Genomic DNA, 16,371 nt, shown 5'->3' on the forward strand with positions numbered 1-16,371 from the left:
ACAACGGGATTGGGTTTTAGTCATCCTCCCATCCTCCACAAAACCTACTGCAGCTTTTCTCATAAGGTGCTTATTAAATATTTGTTAAATGAATGATGAATCACAGAATGGTGTGTGTACTTTGCAATTAAGGCTGCCGTTCCCTAGCCAGCTAAAAGCTTTTAAAGCAACACTAATTACTGTATTTACACATGACATTTTGCATAATTTGCATATTAACTTAACCTGAAAATAATAAACTACAGATTCCCATTCCTGCTGAACAACCCTGTCCCATATCTATGCCCCACGGTCGAAGTAGCCCAGATGTTTGAAATGGCCTTAAGGTGAGGGGTTGTGCCCTGTACCGTATTTGTTCTTCCACATTTGCTAGAAACCCTTGTTTTTTCCCTTGCTCCCGAGCCCTTCCCCCACCCGGGGCTCGGCGCAGCGGCCCACACGTAGGCTCCAGCCTGCCCCTCCTCCGCGCCCCTCTTCCCGCGCGAAGGCTGGAGGAGCCTGCGCCGCGGAGCTGAGAACACAAAAGGCCTCCGCAGCCGGCGTCCCGCGTTGCCCCTGGCAACCATTGACTGGTGTCTCGCTCTCCCTTGACCCTGCAGAGAAATAGTAAATGGGGCTCCTATTGGCTGGCCGGGAAAAACAGGCCAATCGGAGAAGAGGTTATAGGGAGGCGGCCGAGCGAGGTTGTGGGGGTAGGAAGCTAAGGTTAGAGGCGACCCGTGAGGCTAGAACCCCGAGCGAGGTCGGTTGGAGCAAATATGTCTGCCCGGAGGCACATTGGGAACCCTGAGGTGAGGGCCAGGTCCGGATCGGAGAGGCGGAGGGGGGCGGGCGCACCGGAAAAGGCTCCACGTGGGCAGGGACGAGCAGCGGGCGACTTCCGCCGCCGGGAAGGCGGGAAGCGGCCGGCTTGAGGAGGGGTCTGGAGACGGGAGGGAGGCGGGGCGGGCCTGGGGGACGCGGCCCCGGGTGTCATCTGGTCGGGACCGGCCGCCTTCCCGCGCGTGCTCACTGTACGCCGGCAGTTAGCGCCCGGAGGAGCTAAGTGCATAAAGACACAGCCCTTCCCGCAAAGGGCTTCCAGTCTAGGAGTGGCAGTTGCAAAACATGAGTGACATACGAATGAAGCCCCGGCCCCCGCCCCCAACACGAAAAGAACAAAAGCAAAAGGAGCCCTAAGTTCTAACGAGGGGGAGACAGGAAGAGCAGGAATCAGCCGACCAAGTCATGTGGAAAGGACACAAAAGAGGACGTTCGTTTTACCCCCTCTCCATCGGTTCCTTTTACTTCCTTGTCTGCTTCCCCCCTGGTGCCCTGCTGCCATTTGTGGCCATTTAACTTCAGCAGATGTTTATTGGACTCCCACCTTGCCGAGGGTGCTAGAGATACAAAGAGAAGGAGTCCAGGCCTTTTGTCCTTGAATCAGTTCAGTCTCCGGAGGGAGACTTGCCATCAGAAATTGAGTGCAAGGTGTTTGGGGGACGAGAGGTTAAGAGAGCAGGGAGGAGAGGTGGCCCTCGGCTTAAGGGGAGAAGGGACCTGGAGATGGCCTGAAATGGCGAGGTTATTAGCCAGGTGAAGGAGCGCCCCAGATAGAACAGCGTGAGCGAAAAGGAGGTGTGAAACAGCGGAGTGGGCAGTTCCCTGCAGAGCAGCCGTTCTCAGCCTGGGGCTCCAACGACCCTTTCATGGGGGTCGCCAGGTACTCGTATGTGGGCGTTTCTGCATGTGGGCCTGGAGACGGATAGAGGAGCGGTGTCTCGGTTCCTAAGACCATCGAAAAGATGTGTTTTCCGATGGTCTTCGGCGACCCCTGTGAAAGGTTGAGAACCGCTGCTGCAGAGGCAGGAGTGACGCCTGGAAGGCCCTTCTGTGCCTTGCTCAAGTTCTGGGACTTGACATTGAACAGGAGTTGCACACCGTTTCCTCTCATGGTGGATGTTGATGAGCTAAGCTGAGAAAGTTGTGAGGCTGAGTTTAGACTCTGCGGGAGCGTGTCGTGGAGGTGGGGGACATACGGAAGTATGGAGAGAGGCAGTTTGGCTACCATGTTTAATCGTGTCTGCTGCTCAAAACTCGAGAAGCTTCTGAGGAATTGAGAGTGACATGGTCAGATTTGCGTTGTAGGCAGATGGCCGAGGCACATTGTGGAGAATGGATTTGAGGAGCCCAAAACTAGGGATAGGGAAATTGGTTGGGTGATTATTATGTTATAGACCTAAAGTAAGGCCACAGAACTAGGGGCAGAATTGAGACATATGTAGGGAATAAAATCATCAAGACTTTATGATTAGCTTTGGGAAATGAGTGATGGATGGCTTAGGCTCCCAGCTTGGGCTACTCACTGGTGCTGATGCCATGCTAATGAGTTCTGAAATATGGATAAAACCGAAGGATTGTAGGGGGAGAGGAGCAGGATGCCCTGTGTGATTATAGGTTTGTGTCCTAGATGATGATATCCAGCTTATTCTCGTGTTTTTGTGGAGCACAATTTCCAGTAGTTTCTTGAGAAAGAGTGCATAAAAAATCAATAGTTTTTTATTTATGTCTAAAATGTTGGCATGTCTAAAAATGTTATTACTCTACCATGACAATTTATTTGCCTGAGAGTTTGGTTGAGTATCGAATTCTTGGTTGGAAATCATCAGCATTTTTAAAACATTGTGTTGTGGTCTTCTAGCATCCACTGTTGGCTGTGGAGAAGTTCAAAGCCGTTCTGTTCCTCTGTATGTGACTTGATTTTTTTCTCTCTTGAAGCTTGAATCTTCTCTTTGTTTTCAGTGTTATGATGTTTCACAGAGATATTTCTTGCTCAGAGTCTACCTTCACTCATTTTGGTGGGCACCAGAAACTCATGTCTTTCTGTTCTGTAAAATTTTCTAGTTTGTTGTTGACTTTCTCCCTCCCATCTTCTCCATCCTGTTTTCTTGAATTCGTTATTACGATGTTGCTTCAATATGACTGGTTCTCTAATTTTATTAAATTTTGTCTCCTGTTTTCCACGTCTTTGTCTTTTTTTCTCTCTTTGGGGGATTTGTTTAACTTTATCTCCCAATCTTTCTATTGAGTTTTTCATTTCTGCCGTCATGTTTTTCATTCTTCAGAGCTCTGTTTTGGATTCTGATGTCATTTTTAAAACTTTAATTTTGAAATAAATACAGATTCACAGGACTTTGCAAAAATCATCTGAAGTACTCCCATGTGCCCTTCACCCAGTGTCCTCCAATGATTGTATGTTACATAAGTATAGTACAACATCAAAACCAGAAAACTGTCATTTGTACAATGTGTATTAGTTCTAGGCCTTTTAATCACATGTGTAGATTTATTATAATCAAGATTTCCAAATCTGTAGATTTGCAATTAAGATACAGAACTACTCCATCACTACAATATCTCCCTCATATTATCCTTTCCTAGTCACATCCATTTTCTTCCCCCTCATTATCCTAACCCCTGGCAACCACTAATGTATTCTCCATTTCTGTAATTTTGTCATTTTGAGAATGTTACATAAATGGAATCATGCAGTATGTGACCTTTTGAGATTGGCTTTTTCTCACTTAGAATAATGTCCTTGAAATGTATCTAAGTTGTTGCCTGTAGCAATGGTTCATTCCTTTTTATTGCTGATTAGTGTTCTGTGGTATGGATGTATAACAGTTTAATTAACCATTCAACTATTGTTGGATATTTCGGTTGCTTTCATTTTGAGACTGTTCCACATAAAGATATGAACTTTTGGGTACAGTTCTTTGTGTGATGTTAATTTTCATTTCTCTGGGATAGATGCCCAGGAGTACAGTTGCTGGGTTGTATAATAAACTTACATTTAGTTTTTCTTTGGAAACTGTCTGAGTACATATGATGGTGGTATACCGTATAGCTTGGGTATTTCATCTAGGTTTGTATAAGTACACGCTATGATGTTTGCACAACGATGATATTGCTTAATGATGCCTTTCTCAGAACATATCCTTATTGTTATGTGGCACATGGCTGGCTGTACAAGATTTTGTGTGTATGTGTGTTTTCATTTCTCTAATAATAGCTTTTTTAAATACTTTTTCCTCTGCATAGTCTGTTTCCTCCATATTGCTGTTTTTCTTTTTGTTTTGTTGGACATGTTCGTATTAGTAAGTTTGACTTGCCATAACAAAATACCACACAGACTGGGTGACTTAAAAAACAAATTTGTTTCTCATAGTTTTGGAGGCTAGGAAGTTCAGGTTCAAAGTGCTGGCCAATTTGGTTTCCGGTGAGAGGTCTCTCCTGGCTTGCAGGTGGCTGCCTTCTGGCCGTGTGCTCACAGGACTTCTTCCCGTGTGCACATGTGGAAAGGGGGCGAGCTCTTTGGTGTCTCTTTTTATAAAGGACACTAATCTTACTGGATTTGTGCCCCACCTTTATAACCTCATTAACTTTAATTACCTCCTCAAGACCCTATCTCCAAACACAGTTGCATTGGGAATGAGAGCTTCAACACAAGAATTTTGGGGGACACAATTCAGTCCATAGTAATGTTCTCAGGCTTCTTTTAATCCTCAATTGTTAATTTATATTTTTGAGTAGGAGACTTAAAAATGTAATTGGGATCTCTGTATATTTGGGAGGGGCTTGCTGATGATGAGCTTAATTACAGGAAAATCTCAGTGGGCCAGAATTTGGGGACGCCACCTCCCAAATCTGTACCTTTAGCTCTTTCCTCTCAGGCTGGTCATTTTCCTCAGAAATCCCACTCTCCTGAGAGTAAAAGCCTAGTTGAATCCCTGCAGGAATTAGGGATGGGGGCTAAATCTCAACATTAGTATGCATCACTTAATACCGCTACTTTCAGAAAAGATACCTCCACCTTTCCCTGTGTCTGGAGACCTCCCAATCCAGAATTCCTTTCCAGGGAATAAATCTGTAGATACCTGTATGGGAGGGGAAGAGGCAATCACCCCAGGGCACAGAGGGGAGAAGGTTTTGGAGATCTAGCTGCTTCTCAATCACCTTGGACCAATCTTCCATGTTTCAGCTACTTCTTTTATTCCCTCCTTTGGAGGTGCCTGGGGTTGTCAATTCATCAGACTTTTAAGAATTGTTCTTGACTTTCCCTTTGACTTCCTTGAGTCCATCAAGTCATTTTCACTTGTTGGTGTGCTTTCTAGACTTCAGAAATCTATTGCTATCACTTCTCCCACTTTCTCTGTTTTTTGGGGTGTTATGTCCTTAAAATAATTTCCTTTCAGTGGTGTTTCACTGAGGCTTTGGAAGGAAGTGAAATTAGGTGCACTTGTTCAATATGCTATCTTCACCCAGTAGATCATGATCTGTAATTATTTTATTTGCTTGTTTATTTCTGGTACACTTACAGAAACATAAGATAGGGACTTTGTCTGCATTGTGCCCCTGCCTGCCACACAATAGTTAGTTGTTCCTTAAATATTTATTGAATGAGTAAAAATATATGTTGGAGCTAGAAGAAGTCAAGGCTAGAGTTCACTACTTAGAAATAAAAAACATATAGATGGAATTAAACCTAAGTGTTTGGCCCACAGAGAACCTGTAGATAGAATGTGGAATTCTGGGGAATACAGTGTTTAAGTGGCTGACAGAGGAGTGATCCATGTGTCATTGAAGAACCAGGGAGAGAGAGAGCACTGAAGTCAAGGGAGTAGAAACTGAAGAAGATGTAACAGTGTCAAGTTGTAACAGAAAGGTCAAGTAAGTTAAAGACCAAAAAGTAGCCATTATATTTGGCAATTAGGGGATCTCTTATGTTGGCTACAGGAACCATGGTAGAATGGTAGGGACAGTAGCCATACTGCAATGGGTTGAGGAGCACGGTGCAAACACCCAGTATAGTTTTTTTTCCCCCCAAGGAGCTGAGATAGAAAGGAAAAAGGGGTGGGGGGCTGTTCCAATTACATATTGGTTTGTCATGAATCACCCCCATATTTAGTGGCTTAAATCAACAATAGTCATTATTCTCTCTGGTCCTGGAGGTTGACCAGTCTCAGCTAGGCAGTTCTTACTTGGGATCTCATGTGGTTTTGCAGACAGATGGAGGCTAAAGCAGAGTTATCTTGAAGGCTTCTTCATTCACATGCTGACTGTTGATGCAGCCTGCCGGCTGGGACCTCCTCAGCTAGGGCCACCTTCCGTACCACCTACCCATGGCCTTTTCCATGTGACTTGACCTCCCTCACAGCATGGTGGCTGGGTTCCAAGAACAAGTGTCCCAAGAGAACCAGGTGGGAGCCGTATTGCCTTTTATGATCTAGCCTCAGCAGTCATATCACATCACTTCCATCATGGTCACAGGCCCATCCAGATTCAAGGGGTGGAAACATAAGCCCCAAACCTTGGTGGGAGGAGTGTCAGCATCACAGTCTAAGTGGGATGGCAGCTTCTGTGTGGTCATCTTGAAACATAAAATAGGCCACAGGTGGTAGCTGCTGGCAAAATAGGGGCTGCTGTATGTGTGAACATGGGTCATGGTTGGTGTTTGAGATCAGTAGAACTGGACCAGATTAAAGCTCCCATGGGGAAAAAAAAAATCTCCCTTAAAAGACCTATTTTTAAATGTGAGATTGCCTTAAATAAGGCTGTTTTTGAAATTGACACCCACTCCCTTCATTTTATGGACTTCTCTACAAAGGAGATAAGCAGAGAAATTCTGAACAACCTGTATAATGGTGTTTTTTACATCCTTTAAATGTAAATCGTATTACATATGTTGCAATTGAAATGCGAACAACCTCGTGAGTTTCATTGTAAGAGAGGTGAGAAGTCAGAAAAGCTCATTCATTTTTAATGATTTGTGATTCAGACAATCTCACTCATTTTTTGGTGATTTTCTTTCAGAAAAATCCTATTGTCGACTTCTCATTATTCTCCCCTCTTCTCCCACATCCATGTAGTCACAAAGCCCCGTCTTACTTTGCATATGTTAGTAATCTGCCAAAATACTCTTTTTGATTGTGTGGCTCACAGCTCAGTATTTTTAGTACCTTCCATTGTCTTCGGGGCCCCATCCAGACACCCATTCTCCATTCAGGGTTCTCCATGTGGAGCCTATTTATCGGGTCCAATCTTGACCATACAATTCCATATACCTGTGGTTCTTAACCCTTTTGGGGTTATAAACACCTTTGAAAATTTGGTGAAAGCTAAGGAGTCTTTCCCCAGAAAAATGCACACACACTCAAAATTTGCATACAGTTTCATAGGACTCATGGACCTCGTAAAACCCATCAGCGGACTCCATATTCTGCACCCCTGCCAGAATGAGACTGTATAGTACAGTGTTTCAGAATTCAAGCTCTAGAACCAGACTGCCCAGTGTAAGTCCAGGTTCCACCACTTTTACCAGCTGAGGAACTTCAGGAAGTCACCCCACCTCTGTTTCCTAATACATAGGATGAGGATGATAATATTTACCTCACAGGTGGTTATGAGGCTTACTTGAGATAATGGAGGTAAAATGCTTCAGGAGTGCCTGACGACATAGTGAAGTGCTCAGCAAATGTTAGCAGCAATTCCCTTTGTTATTGTTGCCATTGTTCTTGGACCTTCTCCAGCTGTCCTTTACACGTGCTTTTTAAAGAGGCTTTGCTGTTCAAGTTTTCTCCACGTGGACTATTTTTTCCATCCTTTCCCCCCATCTTTTTATCCACAGAAGGTCAACCCTTAAAACAGTTCCAGTGCCATTTCTTCCATGAGTTCGTCCTTATGCCCGCCCTCCCCCCCACCACCCCATGCATGAGCTATCTCTGTTTCACTTTCCTAGAGCCCTCGGTGTCTGTGCTGCCCATGTGGCCATGGCACACACATTGCATGTTGCTCAGGTCTCAGAACCACCTTCATCCATTTGGCAGTCCTAACTCCTCTCACACTAGGGCAAGGCCTCGTAGCAGATACAGAGGTCTACAAGGTAGAGCCCCTGTCTACCTACAAGGAGTGAGGAGTATAAATGGTCCAAGTGCTATGACAGTCCAGGCGATGAGGTTTCCATCTGACTAGGGTCCTCAGAGGAGTCTTCCTGGAAGATACGTTTGTGCTGGGTCTTGAAAACTAAGTAGAAGTTAAGTAGCTGGGGTGGGGTGGGTTGCCAGGGCTTTATCTTTTGACCCTCCCTAAGGTGTAAGCTCTCAAAAGGCCTTTGGCATTTTTGGTTACCCTCCAAAGAGCCTGTAAGAATACCACAAACGTGGGCTTTCTCAGCTTCTCTCTCCTGATGAACTTCATCATGACCCGCTCCCTACCTCGTAGCTTTATCTTAAATATAGTATCTCCAAAGCTGGCCCTTCCGCCGGGGTTCTGGGCATTATCCTCTTCTACCCTGTTCCCATACCTTCCTGCCTCATTTTCAATGTCTGTTATCTAGTCCATGAAGCCTAGAAACATCCTCAAATCTCTCCTTTCTTACAAAACAAAACAACAAAAACTATTCCTGAGCAACTCTCAAGGGGAAAAAGAAAGAGCATCTGGCTACCTCCGTCTTCTTTCCTTCCTCCCCTCTCACACACTCCACCTGCTGTTTGTGCTTCTGCTCCTGTCAGTTTACTGTACCGCAGCCTCCAGGCTTGCCACCAATGTCCCCGTTGACTCAATCCACATTCACTTTTCTGTTGTTCTCTTCCTTGACCTGCCGATTTCTTGTTCCCTTGTTTTCTTGACCTCTTGTTTTCTGACTTGACAGCACCCATCACTGTCGTCCACTCCCTTCTCCCTACAACTCTCATTTGCATGGCCCACTTTCTTCTGGCCTTCTGTGAGTCTCATCCATGATGCCTTTCTCCACCTGACCCGAAATGGTGGGGGTTTTCTTCTCCGTCTCCAGTGGTGATTTTGCCCATTTCCATGGCTTCCCCTGCTGCCTATGTGCTGGCATCCCCAACTCTTGTTTTTTTCTAGCCAAGATCTCTCTCCAGAACTCCAGGCCCAAAGAGCCAGCTCACCACTTCCATTCTGGATAACTCACAGCTGCCTCATACTCAACACGCCCCAAACGGCATACATCACGGTTTTCAATATGCTTCCTCCTTAATTTGCGGAATGGCATCACTGCCCCCCCACCATTACACCAACTTTAAATTATATTGATTTTACATCTTATAGATTTCTTGAGAATGTCTCTTCCTCCTCTACTGCTACTTCCTTCGGACCACAGATCCTCTTAGCACAACTGCCCCATAACTGACGTTTGTGCCTTTGTTCTAGACTGTGACTGTGATTGTGCTGCCAGAGTGATCTTTCTAGAATGGAAATGTAATTCCAGCACTCCTCCTCAAACTTTCTTCAGTGACTCCCCATCATCTACACCAGGGTTCCTCAGCTTCAGCCCTACCCACATTGCAGGCCAACTAATTCTTTATTGTGGGGACTTTCCTGTCGTTGTAGGGTGTTTACCGGCATCCCTGTCCTGTCACCCAGTTCTGATGACCTAAAATGTCTCCAGACATTGATATTTGTCCCCAGGCTTGGGGGAGAAGGAAAATGGCCCATTTGGAACCAGTTACCTCCAGGAAAAAACCCAGGAGACAGTGCCTTTTGTGACCTCTCCCTATCTGCCTCTCCAACCTCATTTGACTCCATATTGCCCCTGTGCTCCGGGTCTACCAGTTACCGGAAACCCTGGAGCTCCCACCTACCACTTTAGTTTGACTAACTTCCTCGGCCCTCAGATTTCAGCTTACAAGTCACCCCTCAGGAAACGGCCCTTAACTCCTCTGGTCTGGATCAGGGGCCAATCTTATATGCTCCTCTTGTGCCCTCCGTGTTCCTCTCCTTGTTCGTCATGCAGCGTGGCATCTATTCGTATGTCTTTCTTCCCAGCATCAGTGAGAGCTAGGTGGCTAGGACTGTGTTTTTTACCTCTGCGTCCTCAGCATGGTGGCTTACTCCTAGTAGGCACCCAATGGATGTCATCTGAATGAATGATTGCTGCTCAGGAAGGCGTTGTTGAATGAATAGTCCTCCTCTGAAACAGCTTCTTTCTCAGCTCTTTCACTTGCCACCATTCCATCCTGTTTACATAACTGAAGAAAGCCAGTGGGTCAGTAGGGCAAGAAACAGTCACCTCCCAGAGCAAGGATATTCAGGAAAAAAGTATGGCAATTCCATACAATCTGTGGCGCTTTGCTTTTGTGCAGCATAAATAGTTTTACGCTGTGGTTGGTGCTAGAAAGTCAAGAACGAGAAGTTGGACCAAAATGGGAAAATGGGAAGGAAATAGTACATTTTTCTGCTGCAGCATATGGATTTCTCATTAGTCTCTGTAAGGGAAAACCGGGGGCGGGAAGGGCTCGCTGACTGCAGCTGTCCACACTCTCCCCATCACCCCACTGCCACCACACCTGGTCCCCGGAGACACCCTCACTTCTTAGCTGTGTTGGCTTAGGTATGGACAAATCCCCTTGTTTCAGCAGAGACTTGCCTGGAATTTTTTCAGAAGAAGCTTTGCTAGGAAACTAGTGAGAAAAACAAAACAAAAGTAAAAACAGGAAATAGCATATAGAAATTATAAAATGACAGAGTGAAAAAGAAAGAAAGAAAAGAAAATGTCTTAGCTAAGATAACTCAATTCTGGGATTAGCTTTTCTTGACTTAATTTACCAGGCACATGTTTCCCTGTGTTTTTGTTGGCCTTTTCGGTTTTTTTTCTTGTTTTGCCATGATGTTGTCTTCCTCTGGGGAACTCATCCTAAAGTCCCCCTTTGCAGACTTTGACTATTTTCCTTCTCTCACTTAAGAACCTTCTCCATCTTTGTCTAAGAAGGAGCTGTAATTGGCATTAGAGGCACTTTCTCTTCTAGACAGCAGGTTACTGATCTGATGGAGAAACCTTTCTCTCAGGGTATAATAGCTCAGGGGTTCCAAGACACATCTAAGGACCACTGCTAAGCATCCGTGATGAAGGCTTTACTTGCCTGGGGTAAAATAAAATAAAAAAACAGGCAATGTCAGTGAGTTTTTAAATAATACTAAAGGAGTGACCTTTTTATTCGAATTTTTTTTTCTTTTTTAGGTATGAAAATATAATAGTAGGAATAGGAATAGTAAGGAATTCACTACGTGCTGTCATTACCTATGTTTTCAAGGGCAAGCGATACAGGTTTTAAAGTTTGATGTTTCCTTCTAAGAACCACCAGGTCGTTGCTGTAATACAATCCTCATTCTAGATATTCATTTATTATTGATTGAAGATCAATAAATGTACGTACTATGTACTAGGTCCTGGGTGAAGACCAGTTTGAGTAAGGTATTTCCCTGCCTTCAAGGAAACCCTAGACGAGAGAGGAAAGTCAGGGGGCGCCCCATGGTACAGGGTGTCCATAGGCTGGGAACCAGGGAGAAGAAAGTGCCTGATTCCACCCGGGACAGCTTGGAGAGGAAGTGAAGTTTTCCCCAAGGACAAGTTGAGCAAAGGCATTCTGGGTAGACCTCTGCTAAGACTGGCGACCTGCATGAATGTGGCGCTCTTGGGAACCTGTGAGTGAGTGGCAGAAGATGAAGCTGGAAAGGTATCACCCAGTTTTAATTTCACATTCCACATCTACCTGTGACCGAACATATGGTTTTCAGATTTGCAGGCCAGAAACAAACCTGAGCAAGAAAGCTGTGTTTTGTATGTCTTTATTCATTAGCCTTCCCTCATTTCATGGCTTTTGAAAATGCCACTGAAATGTAACATGAATAAATGTCTTGTGCTTAGATTCAGAGTTCACTACCAGAGGACAAGACAAGGGAGACCCGACACAGGTCTTTTTGCTGACCGGAAACTTACCCTGAGCCCATGATGTGCCCCAGCTGTCCCGAGAGCAGATGCCATCATAGTGACATCTGCAGAGGCTTAGAGTCCCGGCAAGCAGTGGGAAAGGCCTGCCAAACCGGGTCCTGGCCTGACAGCATCTGGGCACTGTGCTCAGTCTAGATCCACATGCCATTTTTTAGGGCAGATGTGGGTGAAATCTAGAGGATATCCAGAGGAGATGGCCTACAAACCATCATCCAAAGAGTCAAATTAAAAAGGACAGGAGAGCCGCCGTTAGTTCTTTTAACTGATTTCTTGAGGCAAAGTAGGGTGGCTTATTCTGAGTTGCGACAATGGACTGGATGGACATTACAGACCAATCTGGGCTCAATGTCAGGAATAATTTTTAAGAACTTTTATCCTAGTCCTTTTTTTACGTAGTGCTGTGAGATTATTTTGACAAAATATGGAAATGTTTTGATAGAAACAAGATAACCATCTTCACCTGTGGACATGCTGTTGGGAAGAGTCCTATTTTGAGAAGACAGTCTAGAGCGCCTTTCATCTTTAAATTTGATGGAATTTTAGCACTTGTTCTATTTTTTTAAATATCTGATTCTTTCCCCATTTTTGCCACCCTTATCCTTGCATTAACCCAATTAATTGTGAATTTTTTAAAAATTTTTTAGTATCTGACCAAAAGGATCCCACAAAACCCAAAGTATCAGCATGTCAAGTCAAGACTGGACACTGGTAAGTAACGATGAGAAAATGTAAACTTTTTTTTATTGAATCCAATAGCTAATTATTGACAAGAAGTCAATTATTGACAATTGTCACACGTGGTATGACAGTTTCTCACTGTCTTGTCTGATGTCTTTTTGGGCTCAGGACTTCTCTTCGAAAATTGTTTTGCAGACTACCAGTAAAAATTTTCATTTACATAATTTTGCTTATTAGAAATTGAGAAATTGATGAAAACATGGTTCAATAAGTTGTAGGGCTGAGGCTAATAAATATCAGGAGGTCAGCCTCTATTTTGCAACACCTTAAATAGATTATACGTGTGCACATTTGTTCAATTCAGCATTCGCAGAGAGCCAGCTACATGCAAAGCAGCGGCCCATGGGACATATAAAGATGAGTGTGAATCGTGATTTTTGCAATCAGTGTGCTTAGATTAAGGTGGAGGCAGACAGACTTGAATGAGTAACTGAAATTCCAGGCAAAATTAAATTAGTGCTGCAATTCAGGTAAAATGAAATTTAAGAGTGCATTACAGCTTATTTCCATGTTGTTAACATTTTTTCAGTGTTGTGATGAATACTACTCCCCAGGCGCCTCGTGGATTTGCAGGCTTGGGAGATTTGGGTTGTTGATTTGCTTAGTTTTTTTTTTTTTTCCAAACTTTCAAAGCCTGCCGTGAAAAATCTATCCTATTAAAATGGTTCCGCTGGCAGATTGGGGTGCTGCATGACTTTAGCAACACTGACTATTCCCACCAGTGGCCTTCGAGACAACTGAGAAAATACAGTGGGATGTTGTCTTTGTTTAAAATCTCATTCATTTTGTCTTCCTTCTTCTCCAGCCTCCTTCAAAATCATTATCTTCCACTATACATGTTTCCTCATATAAAAGACTTACATGTTTTAAATAAACCACATTTGCAGATACTATTTCGGGGGACCTTTCTTTCGAACATTTCCGTGCTGTACAGATATTTCCTTGCAAATATCCTGTTTGATGGGAGGTAAAAAAAAAAAATTAATCTGTTTTTGAGAAGGAGGAAATTGTGGCACAGAGATTGTGTGACTTACTTGAAGTTACGTACGGGAGCTAGAACTGGGATTTGTATACAGGATGAGGAAGTCGATGTTGGAGAGCTGGGACAGGTCCTGTGTCCTGTCCCTTAGGCCCTGCTGCCCCAGTATTTCCCCGGCCTCCTCTGCCACAGATGCCGTCAACTTCTCCATCTCTACCTGTCTGCCCGTAAATTGCAGCTGTGACCTGCCCTTCTGGAACAAGCTATTCTGTGAAAGAAGCACTGATTAAAAATGCCCTATTTTCTCTGAGGAGTCCAGATAACATTTTAAGACTACTATGAAGTCATGTATTTCTCTTGGAACCTTCTTAAAATTAAAAATTTTAAGAACTAAAGTTTTTTTCAAGTCTATAGGTTTCTCGATATCTTCATGGGTTTTTCTCCTGGAAGTTGAATTGGGAATTGTGAATGAACACCCATTTCTTTCTCGTTTAATGTCTCAGTTCATAAGCAAAGTTTGACTCAGTAGTGGTACCTAAAATTAATTTCAGGTTTTTTTACATTGAGATACTTATATCTGCTGTTTATAATATGTTGTAATTACCTATGTCATCTTATATTTGGAGATTTTTAAGCTAGCGTTTTTGCAAATTAAACTGTTTATTTTGAGGTAATTGTAGATTTATGTGGAATTGTAAGCAATAATTCAGAGAGATTCTGTGTACCCTTTACCCACCTTCCCATGGTCACATCTTGCAAGACTATACTGAAAAATCGCAACCATGATATTGGCATTGATAGATACAGCCTAGATACAGAACACTTCCATCAACACGAGGATCCTTCATGTTGCCTTTTTAAAGCCACATCCGCTTTCCACCCTCACCCCTTCCTTAAACCCTGGCAACCACTAATCTGTTCTCCAGTTCTGTAATTTCACAAACGCTATATATATAAAGGGAATCCTACAGGATGCATGATTTCTAGATTGGCTTTTTTCGCTCAGCATACTGGAGATCGTCCAGTTTGTTGGGTGTGTTAGTAGCTTTTTTGTTTATCCGTGGTGGTGGTGGTGGTGGTAGGTGGTGGTGGTGTTACTGAGTAGTATTCCATGGTATGCTGCAGTATAACCATTTGCCTGTTGAAGGACATCTGGATTGTTTTCATGTTTTGACTATTACAAATCAAGGTGCCATAAACATTTGTGTACAGATTTTTGTGTGTATACAAGTCTTCATTTCTCTGGGATAAATGCCTAATATTTGTTTCATATTGGGTGAATTGTGGTAGTTTGTGTTTTTTGAGGAATTAGTACAGTTCATCCAAGTTTTCAAATTTATGTGTATGGAGTTGTTGTTCGTGTTTTCTTATTACCCTTGTGATGCCTGTAGTGTCGGAAGTAATAGTCTGTTTCATTCCTGGTATTGGTAACTTGTGTCTTTTCCCTCTCTCTTTTTTTTTTTCCTTTACTGAAGGTTTGTCCATCTTATTGACCCTTTCAAAGAACCAGCTCTGAGTCTCATCAATTTTTCTCTATTGTTTTTCTGTTTTAAATGTCATTGCTTTTATCTTATTTCCTTCCTTCTGTTTGCTTTGGGGTTTTTTTTTTTTTGCTCCTCTGTTTCTAGATTCTTGAGGTAAGAGCTTAGATTATTGATTTAAGACTTTCCCTCTTTTTTTTTTTTGTAGCTGAGCCATCATGCCACCTGTTGGCAGCTCAGCTCGGGCCAGGAATCGAACTGCTGGTTGCTCAGAGCTCAAACTCTTGAGCGAGCACTTAACCAACTGAGCCACTCAGCCAGCCTGACTTTCCCTCTTTTTAACGCATGTAGTTAGTGCCATAAATTTCTCTTAACACTGCTTAAGCTGAATCCCACAAATTTTGATAGGTTGTATTTTCATTTTCATTCAATTCAATGTATCTTTCTGTTTTCCTGAGACTTCCTCTTTGGCCCATGGATTATTTAGAAGTATGTTGTTTAGTTTGCAAGTGTTTGGAGATTTTCCTGTTAAATTTCTGTTGTTGATTTTCAGTTCGATACCATTGTGGCTAGAGAATGAATGCACTTTGTATATTTCAATTTTTAAAAATTTATTGGTGTTCATTTTATTACACAGGATACACTAGTCTGTCTTGGTATATGTTCCATAGGCATTTGAAAAGAATATATATGCCCATAGTTTTGCTTACTGTATTCTTTCCTTTTCCTGATGCTCTAAGGCTCCAATTTTGTTTTTGCTTTTGTTTTCTTTTATAATTAGAGAACTTCCTTTACCCTTTCTTAGCTGGTGACAGAGTCTCTTAGTTTTCCTTCATCTGTGAAGGTCTTGATTTCCCTCATTCCTGAAGGGTATTTTCTCTGCGTATAGGATTCTGGGTTGGCAGCTCTTTTCTTTCAGCACTTGAACAGTATTGTGCCATTTCCTTCTGGCTGCCATGGTTTCTGATGAGAAATCTGTTATACAAATGGTTTTCCCATGTAAGTAAAGTGTCATTTTTTCTCTTGCTGCTGTCAAGATTTTTTTTTTTTAGAAGTTTAATTATAATGTGTCTTGGTTTGGATTTCTTTGGGTTTGTCCTGTTTGGAGTTCACTCAGCTTCTATATAAATCTTTAGGTTTATGTCACTGACCAGATGTGGGAAGTTTTCAGCCATTATATCTTAGAATATTTTTTCAGCGCCACCCTCTTTCTCCTCTTTATGGTACTTGGATGGCATCTCACCACAGCTCAGCAAGGATGGAGATCGAGGCTTCCACCTGGACTTAGTGAGGCCACAGCGTCTCTGTGGGGTTTGGCTGGAATGAGACAGTTATAGTCTGATGGTTTTCTGTCTTGCTAGGCTGCCTGGTTTCCTGGTCCTTTG

At 43.2% G+C, this 16,371-nt stretch overlaps 1 protein-coding gene across 4 annotated transcripts in view; it reads left to right on the top strand.

The window, feature by feature from the left end:
* The first annotated feature begins 679 nt into the window (after window positions 1–679).
* CEP41 (centrosomal protein 41) overlaps window positions 680–16,371 on the top strand; it is a 41,269-nt gene continuing 25,577 nt past the window's right edge. For 2 of the 4 annotated variants that reach the window (XM_019646183.1, XM_019646184.1), the window contains exons 1-2: window positions 680–791; window positions 12,433–12,496. In XM_019646183.1, coding sequence (XP_019501728.1) covers window positions 759–791; window positions 12,433–12,496 — 97 coding nt within the window. In that variant the 5' untranslated portion in view covers window positions 680–758. Of the gene's footprint in view, window positions 792–11,017; window positions 11,514–12,432; window positions 12,497–16,371 lie in introns of all 4 variants that reach the window. The other 2 variants (XM_019646185.1, XM_019646186.1) reach the window with 2 other exon arrangements.

This window comes from Hipposideros armiger, unplaced genomic scaffold, assembly GCF_001890085.2.
Source record: "Hipposideros armiger isolate ML-2016 unplaced genomic scaffold, ASM189008v1 scaffold_97, whole genome shotgun sequence".
In the NCBI taxonomy this organism is placed as follows: domain Eukaryota; kingdom Metazoa; phylum Chordata; class Mammalia; order Chiroptera; family Hipposideridae; genus Hipposideros; species Hipposideros armiger.